General features: G+C 38.5%; 1 protein-coding gene across 1 annotated transcript; it reads left to right on the forward strand.

Moving 5' to 3' along the window:
- The first annotated feature begins 784 nt into the window (after positions 1 to 784).
- Positions 785 to 22,180, forward strand: Rbp (RIMS binding protein). The gene is given in 21 exon segments (XM_013311918.1): positions 785 to 1,058; positions 8,607 to 8,810; positions 9,014 to 9,209; positions 9,299 to 10,210; positions 10,296 to 10,416; positions 10,503 to 10,680; positions 10,822 to 10,954; positions 11,355 to 11,569; positions 11,785 to 11,988; positions 12,058 to 12,252; positions 12,861 to 13,055; positions 13,219 to 13,470; positions 15,745 to 15,837; positions 16,591 to 16,803; positions 17,224 to 17,619; positions 17,843 to 18,070; positions 18,257 to 18,419; positions 18,631 to 18,734; positions 18,737 to 18,812; positions 19,934 to 20,007; positions 21,289 to 22,180. Coding segments are annotated over 20 exon segments (4,479 nt in total). The 5' UTR covers positions 785 to 1,058; positions 8,607 to 8,609; the 3' UTR covers positions 21,619 to 22,180.
- Positions 22,181 to 24,101: the final 1,921 nt, after the last annotated feature.

Below are 24,101 nucleotides of genomic sequence, written 5' to 3' on the forward strand. Positions count from 1 at the left end.
ATAAAGAAACTATACCTAGTGATTGGAAAGCGGATATTGTTAAAATTAAAACTGTTTATGTACAAACTGATGATTCGATAGAAGACATTTTAACTGATATTACAAAATCTACAAGTGAAAATTCCTGCAAACGGGATAATGAAGTTGAAAGAAATCTAAGAAGTAACGAAGAATCGAGGAATGATATAATCATTGAGAGATTATCAACATCAGGCAGAGAGACCGTAAGTTTTTAAATAGCTTTAAAAGGTCCGTGCGGTTTACTTGGTAAGAATTAAGAACCGACAAACATTACTATTATCAGCACATACTTAGCATCTGTCATAAACTGAAATTTTGCCAGAAGTCTGAAATTAATAGATGACTTTCGTATATTGTTCGTAAAAATCAGGTCCCATTTATTGTTTTCATTTCTTAGAGATAATTTTAAAAGATATTTGAGATATAAAATATATTAGTGAGGAATTTTGTCTTAAGCAATCAATCGTATGACATATATGCCACTCTGGCATACAAGAGATTCCACTCGAAAGGGCCATTAATTAGAAAGAGTCGAAGTATGGCCGGCATAGAAGTGGAGTGACGGTGCGTGCGTCGAGTGTGACTGCTCCATTGAGAGACGGCTGGTGGCGGGCGAGCGGTGGCGCGGGGCGACGTGACGCGCGCCTCGCTCACGCATGCGCCCGCCTATCGAGCGGCATGGGTCTCTAACTGCCGCCCGACCGCCCGACCGCTCCGCCATATACACTTTTTTTATTTTCCTTTCGAGCTAGTCGTTTGCCGCCGTGCCGTATTCTACACCGACGCTCGTTCAAACCGAAACTCTGGCGCTGTGAAGACGCGCGTCGACGCGACGCCGCCCTCGGTCGCACCGTATCCAACATGGCAGGTCGGGCCGATCGCGGCGCCCGTGCGCGTCTCTGACCGTACCCGTACTACTATGTGCGTTATATAAATGTTACGCAAGTTGGAGATCGAGTGGCCGGAAGGTGCTTCTTCGAAACCGAACGGGCCGGTGCGGCCAGCCGATGTGACCCACTCGACGGATCGCCACTAGCGTGAGTACACACTCGCTTCACGCTACGTAAAACTAATTAATGCTCTAGACAAAACAATGCATCGGCAGTGGCAGCGACCCGTGTTGACGCTCGAACCTGGACATTATCGATCGCCGTGACTAGGACTTTGCCAAACAGTCTCTATGGCCTCACGAATGACAAAACTATGCACTAATGGTGGCCTTATCGAAACTGTGTGATAATGGCCGAGCCGCGCGCTTGTCAACTGTATCCGTGGAGGGTCCTTCACAGGCTCTATTAACGTGCATTTCTACAAAGGTTTAGCCAAAACACAGCTTTAATGTACAACGTGCATAGCTCATTTTTAAACAACGTAGAGTAGATATCGATTTTATTATGCTGTACTTTGCCTTCACTTAAAGTAATGTAGGTTATACGAATGTTGTAGTGTTTTATTGAGTTACAGATTGATAAATTATATTATAACATAATATTTGTATACCAAACATAATTAAAGGTTGATACAAAGCATATTTCAGTTAAAATTAGTTGCTCTCTTTGCGGGTAAGAAGAAAATGGAATAAGGCTGCGCTCTCACTATCTCACGACCTTTTATAAGTACTTGTACACATGTATATTATTAAATAAGTATTTAAAATGGACGCAAGCATTAATCTCTATTTAACTATACTCAATTATTCTTGATTGATGATGAATGACTTTTATTATATTGTATTTCGAAGTGGAGTCTCTGTCTGTCTGTCTCTCTCCGTATTATTTATTAATGTTATTTACTCGTTACAACTTTTTATTACTGTTAATTATATTCGGTTTGAATGGAAATGACACGTGACTTATAGTTACCGGACTTATTTGTAAGTACATTGTCAACATTTTATTCATTCAAAATAACTGAATAGTCAATTGAAAACTTTAGACAGTCCTGGAAACACTCTTCGAAAGTGGTTAATTTATTTATAAAAAAGTACAAAGAGTAATCGATATGCATACATTCCTGTACAAAAACATAACCCTTCAGTCAGGCGAAAAATATTCTATGACAAAAATATTTGTTCAACAATACCGACCAAATTACAACAGAAAGAAGGTTTCCAAATTCGGTCGTTGTACTTGGCTTGGCTTGGATATCAAGTTATTGTAATATTTAGTAGGTAGGCAGGCGAGCACGCGAGCCGTTGCCAAAAAGCTGCGCGTTTGGCGCTCTTAAATAAAATCCTGGCCCGCACATATAAAGCGTATTTAACTTATGTATGAATTTACCAACGCAATGGGGATATTTGATTAGGATTATAATCGTAACACCGTTAAACAATGTACACAGCGTGCATTTTTTAAGGAAGTAAATGTAAAAAAAAAATTTTTTGGCGTTGTTTTAACTTACAAATTTTTATTGCTTGGCCATGACAGATTATTCCTGTGTTTATTCAGCTGTATATTTGTAAGTAGCATTGCAAGCTTAGCTACACATCTCCACAGAGGGGCTCGGAGCTAACCCAAATTAGGAGTGACTAGACCATAGTTAACCACGCACTTAAGAAGCTTAAATAAAAATGTATTATAGTTTACCGTTATATTATTTTAATGACAGTTTAACAGCGGTAATCATTTGGTTAACTTTGTATTTAAATCGATATTTCAAAACCATAAAGTTTTTCTAGAACTTTTAAATGAAAACACAGCTTAGATGATAAGTTAGTAGTAGGAGTTAATTAAACGTAGAAAATATGCTCAGAATAAAGCAATTGTTCTTAAAGAAAAGGGCAGTAATAAGCAGCCGCACTGAGTCCCTACATTTTATGATAAACTCGGTATAATATAAAGCTTATACGCTGTAAAAGTTTTGCAGCAACAAATACTAATAAAAATGTACGAGTTCAGACAAGTTATCAGAATTTATGATATCGTTAAATTATTTTTTTTACGTCATCCTCTTATAAGCATTAAGTGGTAGAGTCCACAACAGCATTAGCTAGCAAGAATGTGCCGTTCCGCTCGCCCACGCGTCTTGTCGGTGTATTTCCGCGCTTTGTCTGAGGATTGTGATTGCGGACAAATCTAGTCCTCCACCCTTCCTTCATTAGGAAAGGATGGGAAGGGAAAGGGAAAAATCGGAAAGCGAAATATCCTTTTTCAGCTTAACTTCTTAGTCTAATAAAAGCTAGCCAAGACATCTGCTTTATTATTATGTTGGCAAATGTCTAAGAGACTTCTGCGATAATTTAATTTCTATGTTAGCAATTAATGATTAAATTACTAATATGTACCATTTTTCTTGTCTGTTTTGATTGTTAAGATATTTTGAACGACAAAATGTTGTTAAAATTAGTATTAATTTGAAATGCATTAGTAAAATCTGTTCTATACGGTTCATCATCGTTTACATCATACCTTTTGATGTCAGAATAGTGATTGATTGATTCAGTTGTAATATGAAGAGCGAGCAATCGCGGGCCTCTCATTTCAAACCTTCGTCATTGGAATAACGACGTCCCGTCTAGACGCTCTAAAGAATTGAACGTCTTACCTAAAGCATTTGCTACGGAAATATTTTTCGATGATCGTTTGAAGGTTTCTAACCTGATGAGAGCTTTACTAATGAGTTTAATGGATCATTTGTCTTATTGATTCCAAATTCAAAAGTATAGTAAATTTTTCCAAAGACTTATTTAATTGCTTTCAAAATGTGTTGTATTCTTATGTATATGAAGCAGTTCTACTCGTATTATTTTACACTAAAATACGTAACATACAGCATTGAAAGAAAATGCTACATTTAAATGTCATGTTTTAATAAATTTCTATTCATTTTACGGAATGCCATCTACGAGTACAAAGGCTAAGTGATGCGCAAGCGGACTTGTCATTGCGACTAGTTTGATGCTACAATTTGCGTTTAATGTCACAGCAAAAAAGTTTAAAGGTCAGGTCTTCTGAGATCTTTCGGTTGGAACTAAGCTGTACAATGTTTCAATTAATGTTCCTTGGATAAAGACTAAAACAGTTAAATATTAGACGAGTTCCTGCTAAATGCAAATTAATAGAAGTTAAATTCATCCCCACTGAGGAGCTCGGAGCCTACCTAAAGTCACGGGCGACTAGGCCATAGTCAACCAAGCTGACCCAGTGCGGATTGGTTGACTTCACACATATCATTAAATTTCTTCTCAGATATGTGCAGGTTGCAACACAATGTTTTCCTTCACCGTAAGAACATCGGATAAATGTACATATGTAAATCGAAAAACACATTGGTACATGGCGGGATTCGATCCCAGGATTTACAGATTGGAAGTCAAGTGCTTGACCCCAGAGCCACCGACTCTCTAAGAAGTTAAGTTACGTACACGAAATTAAGTGTCGCCTATATCTTGTCTTCTTATGCGGTATACTCGTACATTCTTTATTTTCTCTGTAATACGTATAAAATGTTGGCATTACATAGATATTGGCATTAATTTAATCTGGGCATACAGTAAGCTTACACGCCGCCCGCCGCCCCATCGCTTCTTGGCACGTGCCTCTGGCTCAAGTTTATCAGGTCGATGTGCTATCGAGCTACTTAAGCAGCCCATAACAGTATCTGCAACGTCTTTTTTTACATCTTTCATTTAATTTTGTTATACTGGGAATATCGGAAGAGGCTTTATGATAATTTATAGTGTATCAACAATTGTATAGTAAATAATCTTTCTTTATTTCAAAAAAATAAAAACAGTCATGGTTAATACTTAATATAAATGTTATCTAAAGAAATCGTGTCGTTTTACACCGGACGTAAGTGGTAGTTAAGTGGAAGGAAGGGAAGAGATTGCCTGGTTTTTATTGAGTTATACGATTTTTCAGTTCATTCTGTCTGTCGATTTATTCATAAATTCTACATTGAATATATTTGATGGAGGTATCACTTATTATTCAATTGAAAGTGTCGTTAAATCGTTGACTTTTAATAACTCTTATTTTAAAAAGAATATTGGTATTTAAATTTTATTACGAGGCTTAAATATACACTATATTACTTAACACAGTTAGACACTGCTTTGTTAAGCACGTGTTCTAACCCTTTAATCGCCAGTGATTGATATTATGAACATCGAAATGGCTATAAAAGTGTATTTTTATATAGATTTCATTATCATATTTCAATAATCGTAATATCCCGTAATGTTTAATTACAGCGTGCGATAAAAGGGTTAACATATGTTTAGGTTAAAATGTAATTCAACCACCGTTTAAGTTTTTAAGCTTAGGACTACAATGTCTTGTAAAATCCTTTTTTAAAATATCCTTTTTAGTCAATGGTTCAAATTAATTTGCGTAGAAAGTACCATAGAGTCATTATGAAAAAGATTACGAGGGATTTTTTTGTGAATTTATGCAAATTATTTTTTTTAAGTGGACTCTCGTATATTTTACATTTCTATTCGAGTCAGGTGGTCTCTTGAAAGTTTTAACAAACCACTTGCCGCTTAGATAAATATTTAGTGGATGCGGTAACTGCTTATGATTATTAAAATGAAGTTCTGTTAGTGCTACACTATTCTAATAGTTATCATATTTTTTAAATTATTTAGTAAAAGAGTAAAAGATTCCAAATTAGTGAATTTTATTTGCTTGTATTAAGTTGTACCAGACCTTTACGATTTCCCATCTTCGTACCATCTCTTAAAAAAAATTACTAATCAGTCGGCAATGCGTATTCGCAAAAAATATAGTAGAAATCAGTTAAATTTTAAACACAAAATTATATTTTTACAGCTTTATCGTAGCCACCTCTACGCGCCTCTACAAGAGTTTTCGGCTGCTACGAATCTCATAAATCAATAGTCCGAGATGTGGAGCATATTATTAAATTTCGAGAACAATACATAATTTAAGTTTAATAATTGTTTTTAAAATAAAATTGGAATCGTGCATTGCATTTTCGATAAGCCAAAGGAGCTTTAAGTTTCAAATACTTTTAAAAAAGAGCTACGAAAAATTCGTAGCAATAACTGCCAAATGTTGCGACGGTTCACAAACTTAGATATTAAGAAACTTGAATGTCTCTTTAGTACTTATCTATTGCTTAACATTTTACTCATTATTTCTTTACCATTTTATTGTTTTTCACTAAATCCTTTTTAATGTATTATAAAAAAAGACATTAAAAATATAAGTCTGGAAATCATTAAAAATATATCAAGAAATAACTAGCACTTTATTATATCTAGTATTATTTAAAAATTACTGACGTACGTTGATTAAGTCATAACCAAACGAAACTTAATTCATTTCGAGGCGTTACGTCTGAAAGCCGTATTGCGTACATCGTCTGGCGATCTTGCCAAATATTTCAGACCGGCTGACTACGCCCTGGGTTTAGGGGGTAAAGAAATCACGGGAGAAAAAGTGGAAGGGGGAAGGATGTCGCTCAAATGAGGTCGGCGCACTTTTTAGTCTTGCGAGACTAGTCGGCGGCATAAAGGCTCGAGTATGGCGGACGCGAAGTGACGTTTGCGCGGGCCATTTGCAACGGCACGGTTAAAAGTAAAAGAGCATGATACAACAGTGGGAAATGTTAGAGTTTTGTTTTTTATATACGCTTTTTGTTTTCTGAAAGTGCTGCGAGAGTAAAATAGTATGGATATAGTTGGTACTTTTTTGTTCCCGTTTAAAATGAACGCGTTCGCTTCTGCGCTGGTGACATATTTGACTGGTTTTTGTTATTGTAATCTATGCACATTTTGATGAGGGTTGAACGTGGCTTGCTATAAGCAGACGGTGAAGTTTTTACAGAGAAAACGCGAAAAACTTATGAGCACTTTTAGTTTGTTAAATAGTGTGGAAAATAATAGAAAGCTTGCCCAAAATCTAAAACAACAAATTCAGTGATGGAGGGTAAGTTTTTAGGAATTAAACGAATAATTGTGGTGTAGATTTTTATTTTCTTTTTAGAAACAGGTTAAAGCATTTTAAAAGAATTTTTATTACCTAATATAATATTTTTTATATTTCTGTACTTTAATTCCGTTTAGAAATTTACTTCATTAAAGAGATAAAATAGATTTCTTTATATGGTTAGATTACACAATTCTTATGTAAAAGTCTTTCTACTTCGTGCTTTGACTATTTAATGTATGAGATATATGTAATATTACTAATGTAACTTTATATTTGAATAAAACCCTATCTAGTGTAGAGACACATTACAACATCAGACAGTGTGGCGTCACTCTAAGGACTCGGCTAGACGTCTATCTACGTCACAAATATCTTGTATAATATACAGTTCTATTTGTAGATACGAAATTTCTTCTCGTTTGTGTGACCGTTTGATTTTGCAATGAACTTTCAGTTTGAAATACACCTCCGCAGGCTACTTATGACTTCTAATATACATTGGAAGAAAGTTTTCTTTTGTTTAAAACGTGCCCCGAAAATGTGCTTCAAGATTTTTTCAATAAAAAGATTATTAAGCCCTTCGTAAATATAGCTATAAAGTTGCGGTATCCGTCGATTTTTTCTCTAAGTGACTTAACTTACAATGCCATAGAGGTTCGTGCACAGTCACGCGTCGCCGACATTTTGTTTTTTTTGCCGGTGCCAGTCGCTCGCTACCTGTTTGTCAAAATCATCGCTGCAAGAAAAGTTGTTTTTAAGATGATGGAGAAAGTACAGTTGAAATTTTGAATATTCTTGTCAACCGTATCGTTGTATGTATGGACAGAAGACTGGCGACGAAAGACAAAAGTATCTGCGATATTCTTGTACGGCCTCAATATGTTAATGTAAATAAGTTGCTAATTATTATAATAACAATCATAATATGATTTTTTTTGACTCTATTAAAAATACAGTTATCATATAAAAATTCGAATTACTTGCTTTAAAAAGTAACCTTATCGTAAATCTTGAATAAATTTTTCAAACCATCCTGTATCTATGAGCTTTTATCGTATGACGTCAATCGATATCGTGAAGGACGAGTCATGAACGACTCGACATCGACATAAAATCGATAAATTATTCATACATAGATTACACCTTCATGTTTATTACACTCCAACTCCACTACGACCTAGCATATAAACAATATGTAAACTTTATGCCTTTTGTTTTTTTTATTGCTTATGGTTTGTGAAATACCAGTCGGGAATCAAAGCATATAAATGTTGCTGGCATATTCTGTATGCACAAATAGGTTATGAAGTGTCCTATATTTAAACAATGAGCTGCAATGCAAACATATAAAGATATTTGTAGTTGTTGTGGGACAAAGGATTGGAACAAATAGCCGGCGATAGAGTTTTCTTCCAGCTACGACGTAAACAACTTCAAGAAAAGTACAGCAACTAATGTCTAGTGTATTTAGGTTCTCATTTTCGGCACATAATATCAAGTTTGATACGTATTAATAATCGAATTGTCCGGCATTTTTTTCCAGCATTCATTAACACATCAGCCCGAGTGTGTGGGAATTCTGTCTCTTGTGTATTTAAAAGTGGTTTCGTTTGTTTCTTATTTGATTGTGAAAAAAATCATGAATCGTTATAAAATGTTTGATAGTTACCTGTTGTGTTGGAACAGACGATGAGCGGTTACGGTAGTATATCGGGCGTAGCGGATTCTGACGCGCTGTCGCGGCGGCTGCGCGAGGCGGAGCGCGCGCGTGCAGACGCTGAGCGCGCGCACGCTGACGCCCTCTCACAGCTGCGGAATGCGCAGCGCTCGCCTCTCGACGCGCACAACGTAGAACAGCTACAGTCCCGTGTACGAGAGCTCGAAAAGAAGGTAAGGACAAATTTATATCTATCATTGTCCATCTCTTATTATAAGTAACACTATCCAATCACATGAATATGCGTAGGAATTTTGAGATATCTTATTTTACTTTCCATCAAGCTGACAAAGTAGTTTATCCGTAGTATATTATATAGCACTTATAGAGCCCAGTTCATTTTTGGTTCACATATCAACATGTAAGTTACTGGTAGGCCGCGTTGGAGACGGTTCGTTGCGAGGAGCTGCAGCTGGAGCTGTCATCAGCGCTGCGTGCGCGAGGAGCCACCTCCTCCACCTGGTCCGCGCCGGCCCCTCAGCCCGCCTCAGAGATAGAACGTATTATGGCCAAGATAGAGCAGGATAACAGGATTCTTGCTGAGCTGGACCACACAAGATCCACTACACACGGTAACCGAACTTGTTTTCACCTAAAAAAACATTACATTTTGAGATCATAAGAAATTATATTTTATAATCTTTTAATTTATATGATTCAGGTATGCAGTCCAGCGGATCCAATCAAGCCCTTGGAGAGTTTCATTCACCGACCCCTTCGCCGTTGCCACATTCGTACTCTAGTACGACTGGCCACGTGGCCATTTGTCAGAGCAATACGATGCCCACGTTGTCCTCTCTGCACGCGACCGGACAGTTCACTGCACCCAGTTCCAATTCCGTTGCATATTCCATGAGCGCACACAATCCTACATCTTATTCTAACCCTATACCCTCGTACTCGACTAATACATACGGTTTGTCAAACACACATCAAGTTAGCTTTACCAATCCCGTCACCGCGCCCCTTGTTAACAGTATCAGCCAAATATCTAGCACTTTGGCTGGTCTCCAGAGTAACCTTCAAAATATTACTGGTAACGTTTCTGCTATGAGTTTAGGTGGTACGCTCACTGGTCCAACATTGACAGGAACGATGGCAGGGTCAGGACTGACGGGCTTGAATACCGTTCCAACGTCACTTCCCGGCGCGATCACACATACATTGGGATTACAATCTTCACTTACCGGAGGAATAGGAAATATATCAAATATAGCAACCGGCACTCAGCTCAGCGCTCTTAATACTAGTCTAACCGGGACCGGCGCTTATGGCACTAGCGCTGGTACTTACACAAATCCACTGCTAACCGGTGGCTTGCCTGGAAACTCGATGAATATCAAGTTGAAACCCTTGGACGAAATTGATCTTGGTTTAGGTAGATATGGGACTAATAATTCGAACATAGTTAGGGTACCGACTCCAGTAACACCGCATCAACCGACGTGGAACTTAGGATTAGATAGCCAATTCGGAACTGATAGACTTGGTGGTTTAGACTCTGGATTCAGTCATGATCGAAACCAAAGAGGATTACCAAGAATGATGCCAAATACTGGACTGGATATTGATGGTAAGATTATGACAAAAATTACTTGTGTACCTTTTTATTAATTTGCTTGAAATATACAATTTTTATCCAACATACTATTCTACAGTTCGCAATACTCATTTTATGAATGGGGGTGCGCCAGTGGAGACTCAAGTTGACATGTTAGACATTCCAGGTAAAGGCCGTTGCTGCGTGTACATTGCAAGATTCTCTTACGACCCTCCCGAGTAAGTACATAAAGTAAAATCGATATGAAGAAGTTAAATTATGATAATGGAAGAGAAAAAATATATATAGAACGTTAATTTTTTAGTATCGAAAGTGCTGACGGTGAACTGTCGCTTAACGCTGGCGATTACTTAATCGTGTGGGGTCCCCCGGACCCTAATGCTTCTGTGCTTGAAGCTGAAATGCTTGATGGACGTCGTGGCTTTGTCCCCGCAAACTTTGTGCAAAGGCTGGTCGGAGACGATCTATTAGAATTTCATCAGGTATATTAAATCTATGAATCGATTTATATTGAGAATCCTATAAAGTATTTAGCTTATAGGGGTTTCAATTGAAGCATTAATTTTGAATCATATTGGCTTAAAACCAGATTGCTCTATTTCAATAATTAGTCAAAATACCAGGCGGTGATATCAACGTTACGAGACTCAGACGAGCCAACTACGACTACGATTAGCGACCTGTCCCTCAGCCGCGACGTGGCACGCCTCAGTGAAATGGCAGACATCAGCGAAGGCCCCGAAGACGACGATAACGGTGAATATCCTTTACTGATCCAACAGTTCAAACATATCCTAGTTTTTCCTAAATTTAGTTTCATGCTTAGATAAATTAATATCTTATTAGTACTAAACATCGCTAGATTTTTTACATTGTAGCTGGATCTTAATCAACGTTATCGCGCTAATCTTAGAAACTATAATATGATATTTACTAATTTCTTTAAATTTGCATGTTTTTATTCTTATTACGTTCTTACACAATTATCAAGATTAAATGAAGCTATATGCAGACACATAGATAAATAGTTTTATAGCTGATCCTTTGTCCTGTCCTATCCATCCTTTCCTAACGAACGGACATCGGCGCACGCTTCTTGGTTTTCGCACTTCGCCTCTGGCCGCACTCCCTGCGATCTGCCCTCGGACCTCAACAGCCGAGCTGTTTTTCTCGTCGCTAGTGCCCGCGCCGCGGCAGCTCACGCTCGAGAGGCAGCTCAACAAGTCGGTGCTCATCGGCTGGACGGCGCCCGAGGGAGTCCAGCAGGCTAACATCGAAAGTTACCACGTGTACGTCGACGGCGTCCTCAAAACTACCGTTAAGGCGTCCGAACGCACTCGCGCCTTGGTCGAAGGCGTAGATGCTAACCGAGTAAGTGCCATTATAAATGTTATTCTTGATTTCTTTGTTGCAAATTGATTGAAAAATAAATTGGATTGTGTTTGTTTCTGCATCAATTGATATTTTGGTGGTGAACACTTTCTGAGCTACAAATGTTCAGTTGTTTAGAGAATTTGTAAATCGCGCCACTAAAAAATGACTTCGACGGAGAATTTAATTTGAAAATATTTCCATTGTTCTTGAAGCCACATCGAATCAGCGTACGCTCGGTGACTGCTACGCGTCGTACGTCGCGAGACGCAGCTTGCACCATGGTAATAGGTCGAGACACGGGCAATATGGGCCCGACTTGCGTCCGAGCCAGCGGCGTCACATGCTCACAGGCCGTCATCTCCTGGCTACCAGCTAACTCCAATCATCAACACGTCGTCTGCGTCAATAACGTTGAAGTAAGAAACGAACAATTATGCTGTTAGTAAACATGATCTAAAAATAGTCTAAAATGAATATATTTACAGGTCAGAACAGTAAAGCCGGGCATATATCGTCACACGATCACTGGCCTCTCGCCTAGTACTCAGTATCGAGTGACTGTGAGGGCGAAGCACTTAAGAACTGGCCCCCCAGGAATACCAATAGAAGAAGCTCCCGGCGCGTACACTGACTTCCGAACGTTACCAAAAGGCCTGCCGGACCCTCCCAATGAGATCATGGTACTTTTATCTCCTTAATTGATCTAGCATGAGGTGATTCAGCATGCTTTAAACAAACTTTTCACACTTTTTAATCACATTCCCCGCTCGCTAATATAATAAACTATACTTTTGTGTATCCGTATCATTCGACATGACTTTTGTCATCCCCTCAATGTAAATACTTTGATTTTCAGAAATTTAATGTCTGCTTCCTGAACCCAATCGATAGTTACATTCATTGCGCACGCACTTAAGATAGCTTTCTAACGCTCACGAAGTGTGTGATGGTTATAATAAGTAATTATGTATATCCGTTTACTTTATCACTGGACCATGCAACCCCATTCCTAAAGTAATGCCACAACCTCCGAGCACGCGGCACGGTCGACAATCTCGAACAAGTCGCGTCAATCGCAACCATAAATCCAGCGCTAGGACAAATTTTTAACCGCTCATAGAGATGCTCACCTTAACAATTTTTTGCCTATCCCACCTTTGTGACGTCGATTCATCCCCGATGTGATCTTTTGATATATCCAATACCGGTCACACTTTTGAATTGTTTAAACTGATTGGCCTTAGTAATTTTGGCTGGATTGTTGGTGGTGATTGGTGCGGTGTCGCAGGTGGAAGCGGGGCCCCAGGACGGGACGCTCCTTGTGACCTGGCAGCCCGTACTGCGCCCTCCGGCCTCCGGCCCCGTCACCGGATACGCGGTGTACGCCGATGGGAAGAAGGTCACCGATGTTGATTCACCGACCGGTGATCACGCTCTCATCGACATTGGCAAACTCATTGGCCTCAATCCAAAGTGTGTCACTGTGAGTATCGTACGGAGCTTCAGTAGGCTTTTCGAGCGCTACGTTTCGATAAAATTGCGCTTAATTACAAAGAAAATCTGAGGACCTAACGCATCGCTGAAATTGCACAAGATCTAGATTTTTTAATGTGGAGTTCGGTTATTTATATGTGTTTTGTTTTCAGGTGCGTACAAAATCGCGCGACAGCCAATCCAGTGATAGTGCTCCGACGCCGATCCCACCGGCCGTACTGCGCGGTGTGGCGTCGCGGATGCCCCGCGGGGCGCCGATGCTGAACCAGCCCACGCCGGGATTCCGCGGCCAGCAGCGACCGCAGCCCTACCAGCAACAGCAACAAGTCATAGAGCACGACGAAAACTTATCCGATAAGGAAATATTTCCGAGTGCGAATCGTCACGACCAACATGCAGCTCAGGTAAACATTCATTTGCTATCTATTTGTTGTCTTCTCATTAAAAATTATAATTGGAACTCAAAGAACTATCGACTGCAGATCAACATAAAAAATTGAAGCATGTTTTTGCAAATAAAATATAAAAAGATATTAAAGTTAAGAATTTATTTGATAAAAATTTAATTGTAAAATATTTACGGAAATTGTCAAACATTCGAAGTTTTAAATGCATTTCATATGAAAGGGGTAAGAAAGAACAAAAACCATTGCAATTTATGTCGATCTGCAGACGAATAACTAAAACATTTTAAAAATTTCATGTAAATTCGTGACTAATTACATTTTAAAATTCTACAAAAATGTTGGCATTTTTGCAATAAAATTTTGCTTATTTGTGACATTATTTATTTATTTCTTTCAATAATAATTTTCTATTATTTTTGACCTGTTAATGTTGTTGAGGCACAGCACTTGTGTGTATTATAGATTGCAAATCAGTGTTGTAAAATTTGTGTAAATCGTCATTTTTATCGTACCGCCATTTTGTTCAAATACCAAAAAGTATTCGCTTATTATTTACTATTCATTTATATCCTGTGTGATCTTTAGCTATCATTTTAAATACGTAGTTTTTTAACTTCTTAATAATCAATTTCAGTATTTTGTAAAAGAAATTCAAAGTTTTAAAAATCGAACACGTTTTTTAATAAAATCGACGCGGAAACCAGATCAGTAATTCTGAATTTAATTTGCAATATACGGATTTTGATCTGAAAAATTCCTTTGAAGTTAAAAACCTGCATATCATTCGCTCTCTTCTAGTATCGTGTGCGATTTGTTGTTACTTATTACTTGATATATATTCTAAGATCTAGAATCTGGATCAGAAACTAACATTTAGTGATTAATTTTGATATTTACTAATCAAATCGCGTGCGACGCTTTTAATCGGTGTTGCAAACTGCACTCTTTATAATATTTCCTGTCCTTCTATCGCTGGCCTTTCCTCCGGTAGTTTTGCAGTCCGGTACACGACGGTCACTCCGCCACAGTATAGCTGCACAAAGGGCCGAGAGATCAAATTTAAATGCATACCGCTTGCGACTAGATCCGTAGTCTCTAGTGCTGTTGGCCCATACCTGAACAATCCACACCTTACCTTTGTATACTAGAACATATAAAGAGCTTGTACTTTGTGACACAGACAGAACCCTCATCATATATTAATTCATTCCGAATTACCTTACCTCTCTCTCTCACATAACTGTTATACACCTTTCCGTAGCAAACCGGTGGATTCGGCACAGGTCTACTAAAGAGTATATTCGACAAAATAACCCCTTCGGTAAGGAATTTTAACACGTTTTTAACCTTCGTTTTGTTTTAAATTACTTTATTATATTTATAATACACCTTTTTTGTTTTTGTATTATCTTTTTTTTTGTTGTTTGAGAGTGTTTTAGTTACTGTCATTAGTTTTTATTTTGTTTTAGTTTTTAATCTGTATACACAGTGTGCCCGTTTTTTAGTTATGATACACTCATAAATTTAATGTAGTGATATTTAAATAATATATAAAAGATATTTAATTTTGAGTATGCTTTTCGTTCATATAAACGTAGAAAATGATAAAGAGCTTAGTGACAATGTAGGTGTTAGATGTTTTAAAATAATAAAAGTCGTTATAGAAAATAATGACGTTTAGTTTTTAAACTTGATACGACACAAATATAAGTATTTGATATAAAACTAGAATAGCTAGATGTCACGTTTGGGAGAACATGTGTGGATTTAATTAAACTAAACTCAAATATTGAACAAATTTTTACAGTGTAGCCAAGAAATCTTGATACTGTTATAGGTATACATTTTCATTTGATTCGCACATTGTCTACACTATACCATTACATGTATGTAAAGGAAACAGATCATCTTATTTGTTTAATACAAATAAATTCTGTACAGGAATATTATCTCCAACATTTAAACAGGTGGACTTAAATTTTCTTCACCTTATTTCAGCTTCCTTTGCTCTTCTTAGCCTTCAACTAATGTGATTGTTTTATGTTATTGTGCCTCACTATCACTTTTATGTAAACAATGCTTCGTAAAATATCTTTTCACGCTTCGATGGTTAGTGTTGTTATGGTAATCACGTTGGAGTATGTCACTTCAATCGCCAATAACATTTTCCTCACCGACCATCTCTTAGATAACGCCATGAATTTCATTTCGTTATGTCTAGTTAGAATGTTTTGTGTAAAAAAATGTTGAATGACTGTGTGGTACTATCAGCAATCGGGGATACCGGCCATCGAAATCACTAAAGAGGGCGCCACGGAGCAGTTGAGTTGCGAAGAGGATGAGACGACGCGCCGTCGGCCGCAGGTCTGCGATCTCTCTAACTGTCATCGATGTGCTCTCCATGTGCTGGCACTTGTTCACTGCGCTCTGTCTTTTTCGATTTATACCGAGTTTCCGAATCACGACTTTACCACTTTACCGTTGTTTGTGTTATTCATCTTTTCACTTGTCACTGTTGCGTCTTCAATTGTTTACATTACACCGGTACACTACCCTTACACCAGTAAGGTTTTAATATATTTTACCTTAGCTAAGATGCAAATTGAATTATTGAAAAAGTCAGAATATTCTTACAGATTACTCGACACAGATTCATTTCACCCGAGCATGCGCCAAGCGTGTCTGTTGTTCCTGCATGTTGTCTTGGCTTCAACTCCTTTACTCGAAACAACAATTCTTACACACTCGTTCTCTCTTTTTTATAAGGTTATTTAAACTGATGCTACGTCTGAAGAATAAATTGGATTAAATTTGTTACATTGTTTCTTTCTGCATAATCAAATGCTAGGAGCCTGATATGGAACAAGGCGTAATACATTCACAATAAGTGATTTCAAGAACAAACGCTGCACGCTAGCTTTCGTTGTGCATGGGGATTTGAATAGAGTAAAAGGAATGTCTAAATTAAATGTTCCAGACGAAGGTAAAGTTTTCTAACGCTTCCGATCGCATTACGACGACGATGACTATTGGCTACAAGCTTGGTTATATTGCTGTTGGCTTTGTAATAGAAAAATCTAACCTTATTAATGTGTTGGTTCGTACGGACGTCAGCAGCAACCGTCCCAACCGAGTCAAGCGTCGCAGCAGCCTTCGGGTCAGCAGTACCCGAGTACACCAGCTTACCATGGCACGCAGCAACCCCCCTATCCACCGGCCGGCCAGTTCCCAAGTAGTCAGCCGGCCCAGTACCCCGGCCAGCAGCAGCAGTACCAGAACCCGACCCCGAGAAACCACCACGAAAGGGGCCGCCCTCCTAACCCCCACCAGGTTCATGTTACTGTATGTTTTTATTGCAAAAGGTAGTAAACGATCAAGCGGCCACTTGAATTCGCTAGAATAGCGAAATAACCATTGTCTTATCGACAGAGAAGAGGATATTTCCCCTTCCTATACCAAATCCGTCTCCCCTTCCCATCCCTTCTTTATAAGAAAAGAGTAGGAAAGAGGACTAAAATTAGACCTCTGAGTCCACGGGATCTTTTAATCCAAAAGCACACTTAATTTGACACCATTAATACCATATAACAATATTTGAAAATTCTTAGCAGATAAATTAATTGGTAGATATTACTTCATGCTGTATTTTTTAGCATCTTCCTACTTTTACCTCACTGTTAATTTGTTTGTATTTCTTATTTAAATTTTTTATGCTAGTGATATATACTTAAATATGTATTGTTATAATAGGTGGGTCAGCAGGGCGGCATGCAGGGCGGCATGCAGAGCGGCATGCAGGGCGGCATGCAGAGCGGCATGCAGGGCGGCATGCAGGGCGGCATGCAGAGCGGCATGCAGAGCGGCATGCAGACCGGCATGCAGAGCAGCATGCAGGGCGGCATGCAGAGCGGCATGCAAAGCAGTATGCAGAGCGGCATGCAAAGCAGCATGCAGTACGGGCCGCGTGGCGCGGCGTCGACGGGACCCCGCGGGCCGCAGCCGGGGCCGCGCCAGGCGCAAACCCACCCACAGTCTAAGAGGAGTCGCTACTTCATCGCTTTGTTTGATTACGATCCGGCGACTATGAGTCCAAATCCTGAGAGTTGTGATGAGGAGCTACCGTTCAGCGAGGGAGACACAATCAAGGTTTGCATAAATCCTTTTAAAATAAATTGAGAGAATTAAAATTTGGACGTCTTCTGGATTGTAATGTGATTGGAAAGATTATCAGCTAACATATCTAACATTGTGTTGAAAATTTACTGCTGTTCCTTACATACAGCACTTTTAATTGACCTTAAAATCATTGATCAAATACCTGCTGCTATATCGAGTTTCTTTGGATCGTAAAACATAAGTTTGTGCTCAGGTTTGGGGTGACAAAGATGCCGATGGCTTCTACTGGGGCGAGTGTCGGGGGCGCCGCGGCTATGTTCCGCACAATATGGTGGTGGAAGTATCGGAACAAGAGGCCACGGGCCAGGTGACGAAGCCTCGCGACCGTTGGACCGACGCCTACGCGAACCAACCCGTCCGGCGCATGGTCGCTTTGTACGACTACGATCCACAGGAACTAAGCCCAAATGTCGATGCTGATGTGAGTTTTTAATGTTTCAAGAATGTTAATGTCCGACGCCTAAACATATTTTTTATCTATTCCTAATCTTTGTCCTTTTGTTGCTCTTTAAAACGGGATGTTCTGTCATACTACTTAATAAAGCAGAAATTGACCAACTAAGGTATTAATGGTGCAAATGGAATTCTATTTTATGGTCATTTTTAGGCGGAGCTTAGCTTCCAGACGGGTCAAATAATCCATGTGTACGGCGAGATGGACGACGACGGGTTCTATATGGCGGAGATCGACGGTATGCGTGGCCTCGTGCCTAGCAACTTTCTCACTGAGGCCAACGACCAGTATGGCCCCCAGGGGCATTCCAGTCAAGGTTTGTAAAGTTGTTTCTATCCGGATGACTTTGCTTAGTCTCAAAACGTAGTATTCCCTTTTGGGAATACAATTTTTTTTTAAAGTTCTTTCATTGGTTAGATCTTTTGTAGAATTTTCTTTACTACTAACTTTTTTACATAAAAATTACAAAGTATTGCAACGTTTTTGAGTACAACGTTTTGCATATTGGCATTTGTTCTGTTGCCTAGGTGTAGCGCAAGGAGTAACCGGAATGGCTGGGCGAGCAGTAGGTCCGGGTCCCACGCCGCAGATTCCGGGCGCCGGGCGGGGGCGGGGCGGGGCGCCTGGCCCCGNNNCGGCGCCCGCGGGCCCCCGCCCCCGCCACGCGACAACGTCGCCCCCGCGCCCCGCAATCATCACCGCAAGACAGGTTCGGCTCTTTGCTCTCGATGTAATGTAATGAGTAGCGCCGATGATGCTGCAGGGATGTTAGATGAAATTGCAAATACAGGGTAGGGGAACATGGATAAAATGCTAAAATTAATTGAGCAAATAGACAAACAGTAGTGCGACAGTATCCAGTTATCAACTGCGAGGTGATTGAACCTCACGGAAATCCTCCGGTGAAATCAATGTGAGGATCACAAAGAAGCACTTTATGCTTGGCCTCCCCGGGTCATTTGAATCTACTGAAACATTACTGGCAACAAAAAAAAATAGGAGTTGTATAATTAATAAGCAACATTTTTGGATATAAATTTAAAACGTATGATAGGTGGTACATCTAACATCCTTGAAAGGGCTTTTCGATATTCGCTGTTATAGTTAACTAATTGTTAGTTGTCAAAGATATAATAATTGGATATGCGACTTACGTCCGACCGAGTCAGTCTCGGTCCGGATCACTGAGAGCTTTGAGTGTTTCATGTTTGCACCTTGGACTTGCTATGTGACTTACTGCGAGACGCTCGCCTTTCCGCTCTGGTACTCTCTGTCATCTTTCTCGTACACGGTCTTGCGATTGCGACGGGACTCGGCGCTACGAGTTTCGAAATCATCACTTATTTATAAAAAACAGTGTACAGTCAAACACATAATCTCTTTTAGGATCTCTTCTACATTTGTTTGAGGCGAAAGCGAGTCCGGTTGCAATCCACGGAGCACAAAGACTCTTGGTGTACACTTATGCTGAAAAACACTATCTTGGATTACACTGTCACCAACATCGCTCAAACTTGAATGTGTCAGAAATATAAAGACTCTCAATCTAGGAACACGGTCATGTGTCAATTTTGGATGATTAAAGTTAATCTTGCTGATTTTATTTTTTAATCTACGTTTTAAACTATCTTTCCTGTTTTCTTTTATTTTATTCGGTGGTATTACTTTATTTATTGAGATGGTATCTGTCAATAAACACGGGGTAGGCGGGTCTGAAGAAATACACGCAACATAGCATAGGCCAGAGCACGATGGTCGTGACGTGTGGTCCAAGATTCAAGCGGTTGTCTGTGGTCACTATATATGTTGTGTGTATTGTCTGTTTGCTAGATGCCTGCCCTCTTCCCCCTTCTCAGTTAGACCACAACACATCCGCCAGTAATCCAGAACAGGCGAATTCTCAGGTAAAAAATAAATACCGTTTATATTGACCCACAACAATACCGTTTTCAAACATACTATATGCAAGGGTACTTATAGTTCGTTTTTCGTTCGACTGTCATTCACTTCATTTAGTTTATTTCTTAATTATTTTTCACTGTTTGTTTTTCTTCATTTTTTTTCATTTTCCCTTCGTTGTTATTCCGGCGTGACCATTGCAGCGGCCTGTACTGCGAGAGCCGTATTTTGTGATTTCAAAGTGACGGATGAGTTGTTTTGGATCATGTTTACACGTCATTAGTTGTTATGCCTATAGGATAAATTTTCATACATACAAGTACATAAGACACTGGCGTATGCTTTACTCACATCAAAATACCATCACTCGTTTACATTCGTACAGACTCTTTGGGCCCATAGTTACAACCCCTTCACGTGGGTTACTACAAACAGGACTTGTGCTTAGCCCTTCTTGTGATCTTTAGCCTCTTTTTGTTTTAATATAGAATGTGAGTGTGATTATTTTTATTTTAATGTCACCATTTTATACCTTCTAATGCTACCACTATCTTCTCTATCTCGCTTTGTTTGGCGGTTTGCATGTGCATGCATAATGTTTGTACGCATGCATGAAATTGTGATCGAATGCTATGCACAATGTGAGTTGTGTTAGCAAAATGTAATGCACAATGTTTATAATTAAAAAGAAGGGAAATGAGCGCATTATAGTAATAAAGATAACAGAAGAAAAATATTTGTGATAATTTAGTATTTGATCAATGAATAAATTAGTTTGAATCATTATGGTTTCCAGCGTTAAGTGATAACTAATGTGTTTGAATAATCTAGATCAATTCGTACAGTGGCAAAGTCCATTCATATTGCTAGAAAGTAGTGATGATTCTAGAACCTTTTTCATTTTCTGATACCTCTAACCCACCTCATTTAGAAAGCCATCTCGATTTCTATACGTATAGAATTGTGAGGAAATTGTATTTATCATCACTAACAATGTTTATAGTCTAGAAATTTATTAATGATAAGGAAAGGCGCTTTTGAATGATACTTGCTATTGTTAATATTATATAAATAAAAACAATAAATTTAGGTTTTCTATATATTTCATCGTGCTTAATTGCATCACTAGCTTTCAAAATTTCCGTTACTATTCCCACAGTAAGCAGTACTCACTATATTTAATTGAAGTTGAGCTACAAAGTTACTGTGGTTGTGCAATTCAACGTATAGAGATCGAGATATTTGATGCTAGCAAGTACCAGGAACTCATAAAGTCAGGGGTGTAGGAAGGTTTGCAACAGCAGGCGAGAGCGAGAGGCGCAGCGAGCGGTCAGGCGGCGAGCACGATCGCGCGCACGAGCGCTGGTAACGCGAGCACACCGCCGGTGCAGTCGCCGGGCACACCGGCCGCCGCACCGCCCCCCCAGCCCTCGCCCGCCCGCCGCGGCGGCCCCGCCGTCGTGCCCGCACCCCAGCCCCAACCCCCCACTACACAGCCCCCCACTTCGCAGCCGAACCTCATGCAGAAGTTCACGGAGATGACCGCCCCCGGCGGAGACATCCTCAGCAAAGGCAAGGAACTAATCTTCATGAAGTTTGGACTCGGAGGCAAATAATGCCGGCGCAGCGGCCTCCCGAGGCCCCAGTGCGTGCTCGTCGAATCGTAAATCGTTTAAGTAAGTGCGACGTCTCAAATTATTTTACGTTATCAAATGGTTCTGCTGCTGCTGGAAGGTAATTCGTGTAAATCGGGTTTTCTACAAATCGTTCGACAGTTACGAGAATATGTTTAAGGACTGTAAATAAATTCAATAAACGCACAGTTTAGTGGATATTCATATGTTAGTGCAGTCCCGATAGCCGCACGATTGGAGTCTCGATAGTCGACACCCGAGTATAGGTTTATCTTGAATTTCTGTCTTGGGCCTGTGGTCATTTGTTAGAATAGATTAATTATTATTAATATGTAAAACGTTCCCATTACCTTATAATGTTTAATTTATGTAAATTGTGTGAATTGTATTGGCAAGACCCGTTGTTGTATGAAATAGTTTATATTGTGTTGTTTGTTGCTAGATGTTATTTTTTCGAGATCCAAATAAGGAAAAAGATTTCCCGTGTTGAAACATCGTTGAACAATATTTAAATACATAATATATTAAAAGTCTATAATATTGTATAAAGAATGTCTTCAATTCTTCTCTGATATTTAAATTACTGTTATTAATAAATAAAAATGTTAAAAGATAGGTGAAAGGAATGTTATTAAAATTATGAAATATTTAGGTGATACTGCCACGAAACAAAATAGGTATTATAGATATTTAAAACTGCGTATTTGCGTATTTTTTGTATACAAATGCGTGTTTTGTTTAATAAATAATTAAATGGCTCTTAAGATTTAATGTGTCATTATCAAACTGCAAATTTTAAAGTCTGGGCTCGGTTTAATGTTTGTTGTTTGGTAAATGTTATAAGATATTTAATCTAGAATAATATTTTCTTTTAACATCCATTCTGCGCAGTTCTCAAGTGTTACTCGAAATAAAATATTCTGTGATAGTAGATGTGATAACATCTTTGTCATTCCTATAAATATAGCAACATCATCGCATTAAATAGAAATTTCGAGTTTTGACATCTTTCAAGTGTTAAGAAAACTTTTACAGCTGTCAACTGTCAATATTTGTCTTACCGTTAATTTCTGATATCAAAATCTCCGTTCAAAAAATATTGTTGTCTCAGTTTTGTCACAGATAATTGTTTTATACTGAGATATTGGTCTCAGAAACTCACGGTTGGAAAACTCATAAAATATTGTTTGATATGTTTCATGTTTAAGGGCTTTTTTGCATTTAAGTATTAAATATATTTAACTTAATACAAGTTAATAGTAAACTAATTTTAGCAATAATAATAACAATAGACGTAATACTGAAGGATATAAAGAATGGTTGATGAATTCTTGTAACGTGTGACTGGCAATGTATGCAATAAAGCTCTTAAAGATAATAAAAAAATGTGATTAACCGTATAAAATATACTGATTGTATAGCATATATTATTTCTGAGACTGATATGTGCGTTTAAAACATATCGTCATCTCTGTCTTTCATCTTTGACAAAACAAAGATAACAATATATTTTATACGGAGATTTTGGTCTTAGAAACTCACTGATAGACCGACAAAGTTGTCTGACCCGGTGGATGTAAGAGCTCAATCGCAAGAGCGCTTTTTTATCGCGCTTTTAAAGTGTTCAAAACGAACAAATGCATTTTCATGCATTTGTTCATTGAGCACAGGACGGACGGAACAAGAATAATTTTAAAGCGTTCTAGCTCGAGAGCCGCTTACGCTGAATTTTAACGCGGCGTTAAAAAAGCGTCCGTGCGAATGAGCGCTGACACTCACAGATCCTTATCGTACTGAAGCTGTCTTGTGTTGTTTTTTTCTTTTATGTTATTTTGGTTGCCAGTAGGTATCTTGCAGATCTCTTACCGGTCCAGATAAGTTTGTCGCATTGCATAACTTTATTTTACACAATGTAGAATAGAATAAAAGAATCAAAACAAAATTCGAAACAATTTGGAAATTAAAAATCATTTTATAATTAATAATTTGAAATTAAAGTAATCCATCTTTTAAATTTAAACTTTTATGAGTATTTGAATCATAATAGAGTTAATGAAATAGTTTTTCATGAACTGCAGTCATAATGTATTGTTGTTTCTCTAAAACGGGCGAATGATTTTAAAAGCGTGATTTTTCTCGTTGAAAGCGTCCCGACCTCAATTGCAGACTAGGTTGAAAAAAAAATGCATTATAGTGCGGTTAAGGCAACGCTCGACCGAGGAAATGGATACTTGTAAATTTTTCCGCTCGTAAACCGATCCAACTTCGTTACTATTATCCAACACAATAAGATAAAAACGTATTGTATTTCAAGTGTTTTTTTTTAATAATTAACTTTTGTAACCTTTATGCGAAATTATAATGTATATATAAATATAATGCATCAGATTTTACAGAAATTGATGATGATTTAAAACTAAATACATATTTAACGCTAATGGCGAATAAAGCCACAAAAAGACTGC

The sequence above is a fragment of the Papilio xuthus genome, unplaced genomic scaffold (assembly GCF_000836235.2).
Source record: "Papilio xuthus unplaced genomic scaffold, Pxut_1.1 DF827679.1, whole genome shotgun sequence".
Lineage (NCBI taxonomy): Eukaryota > Metazoa > Arthropoda > Insecta > Lepidoptera > Papilionidae > Papilio > Papilio xuthus.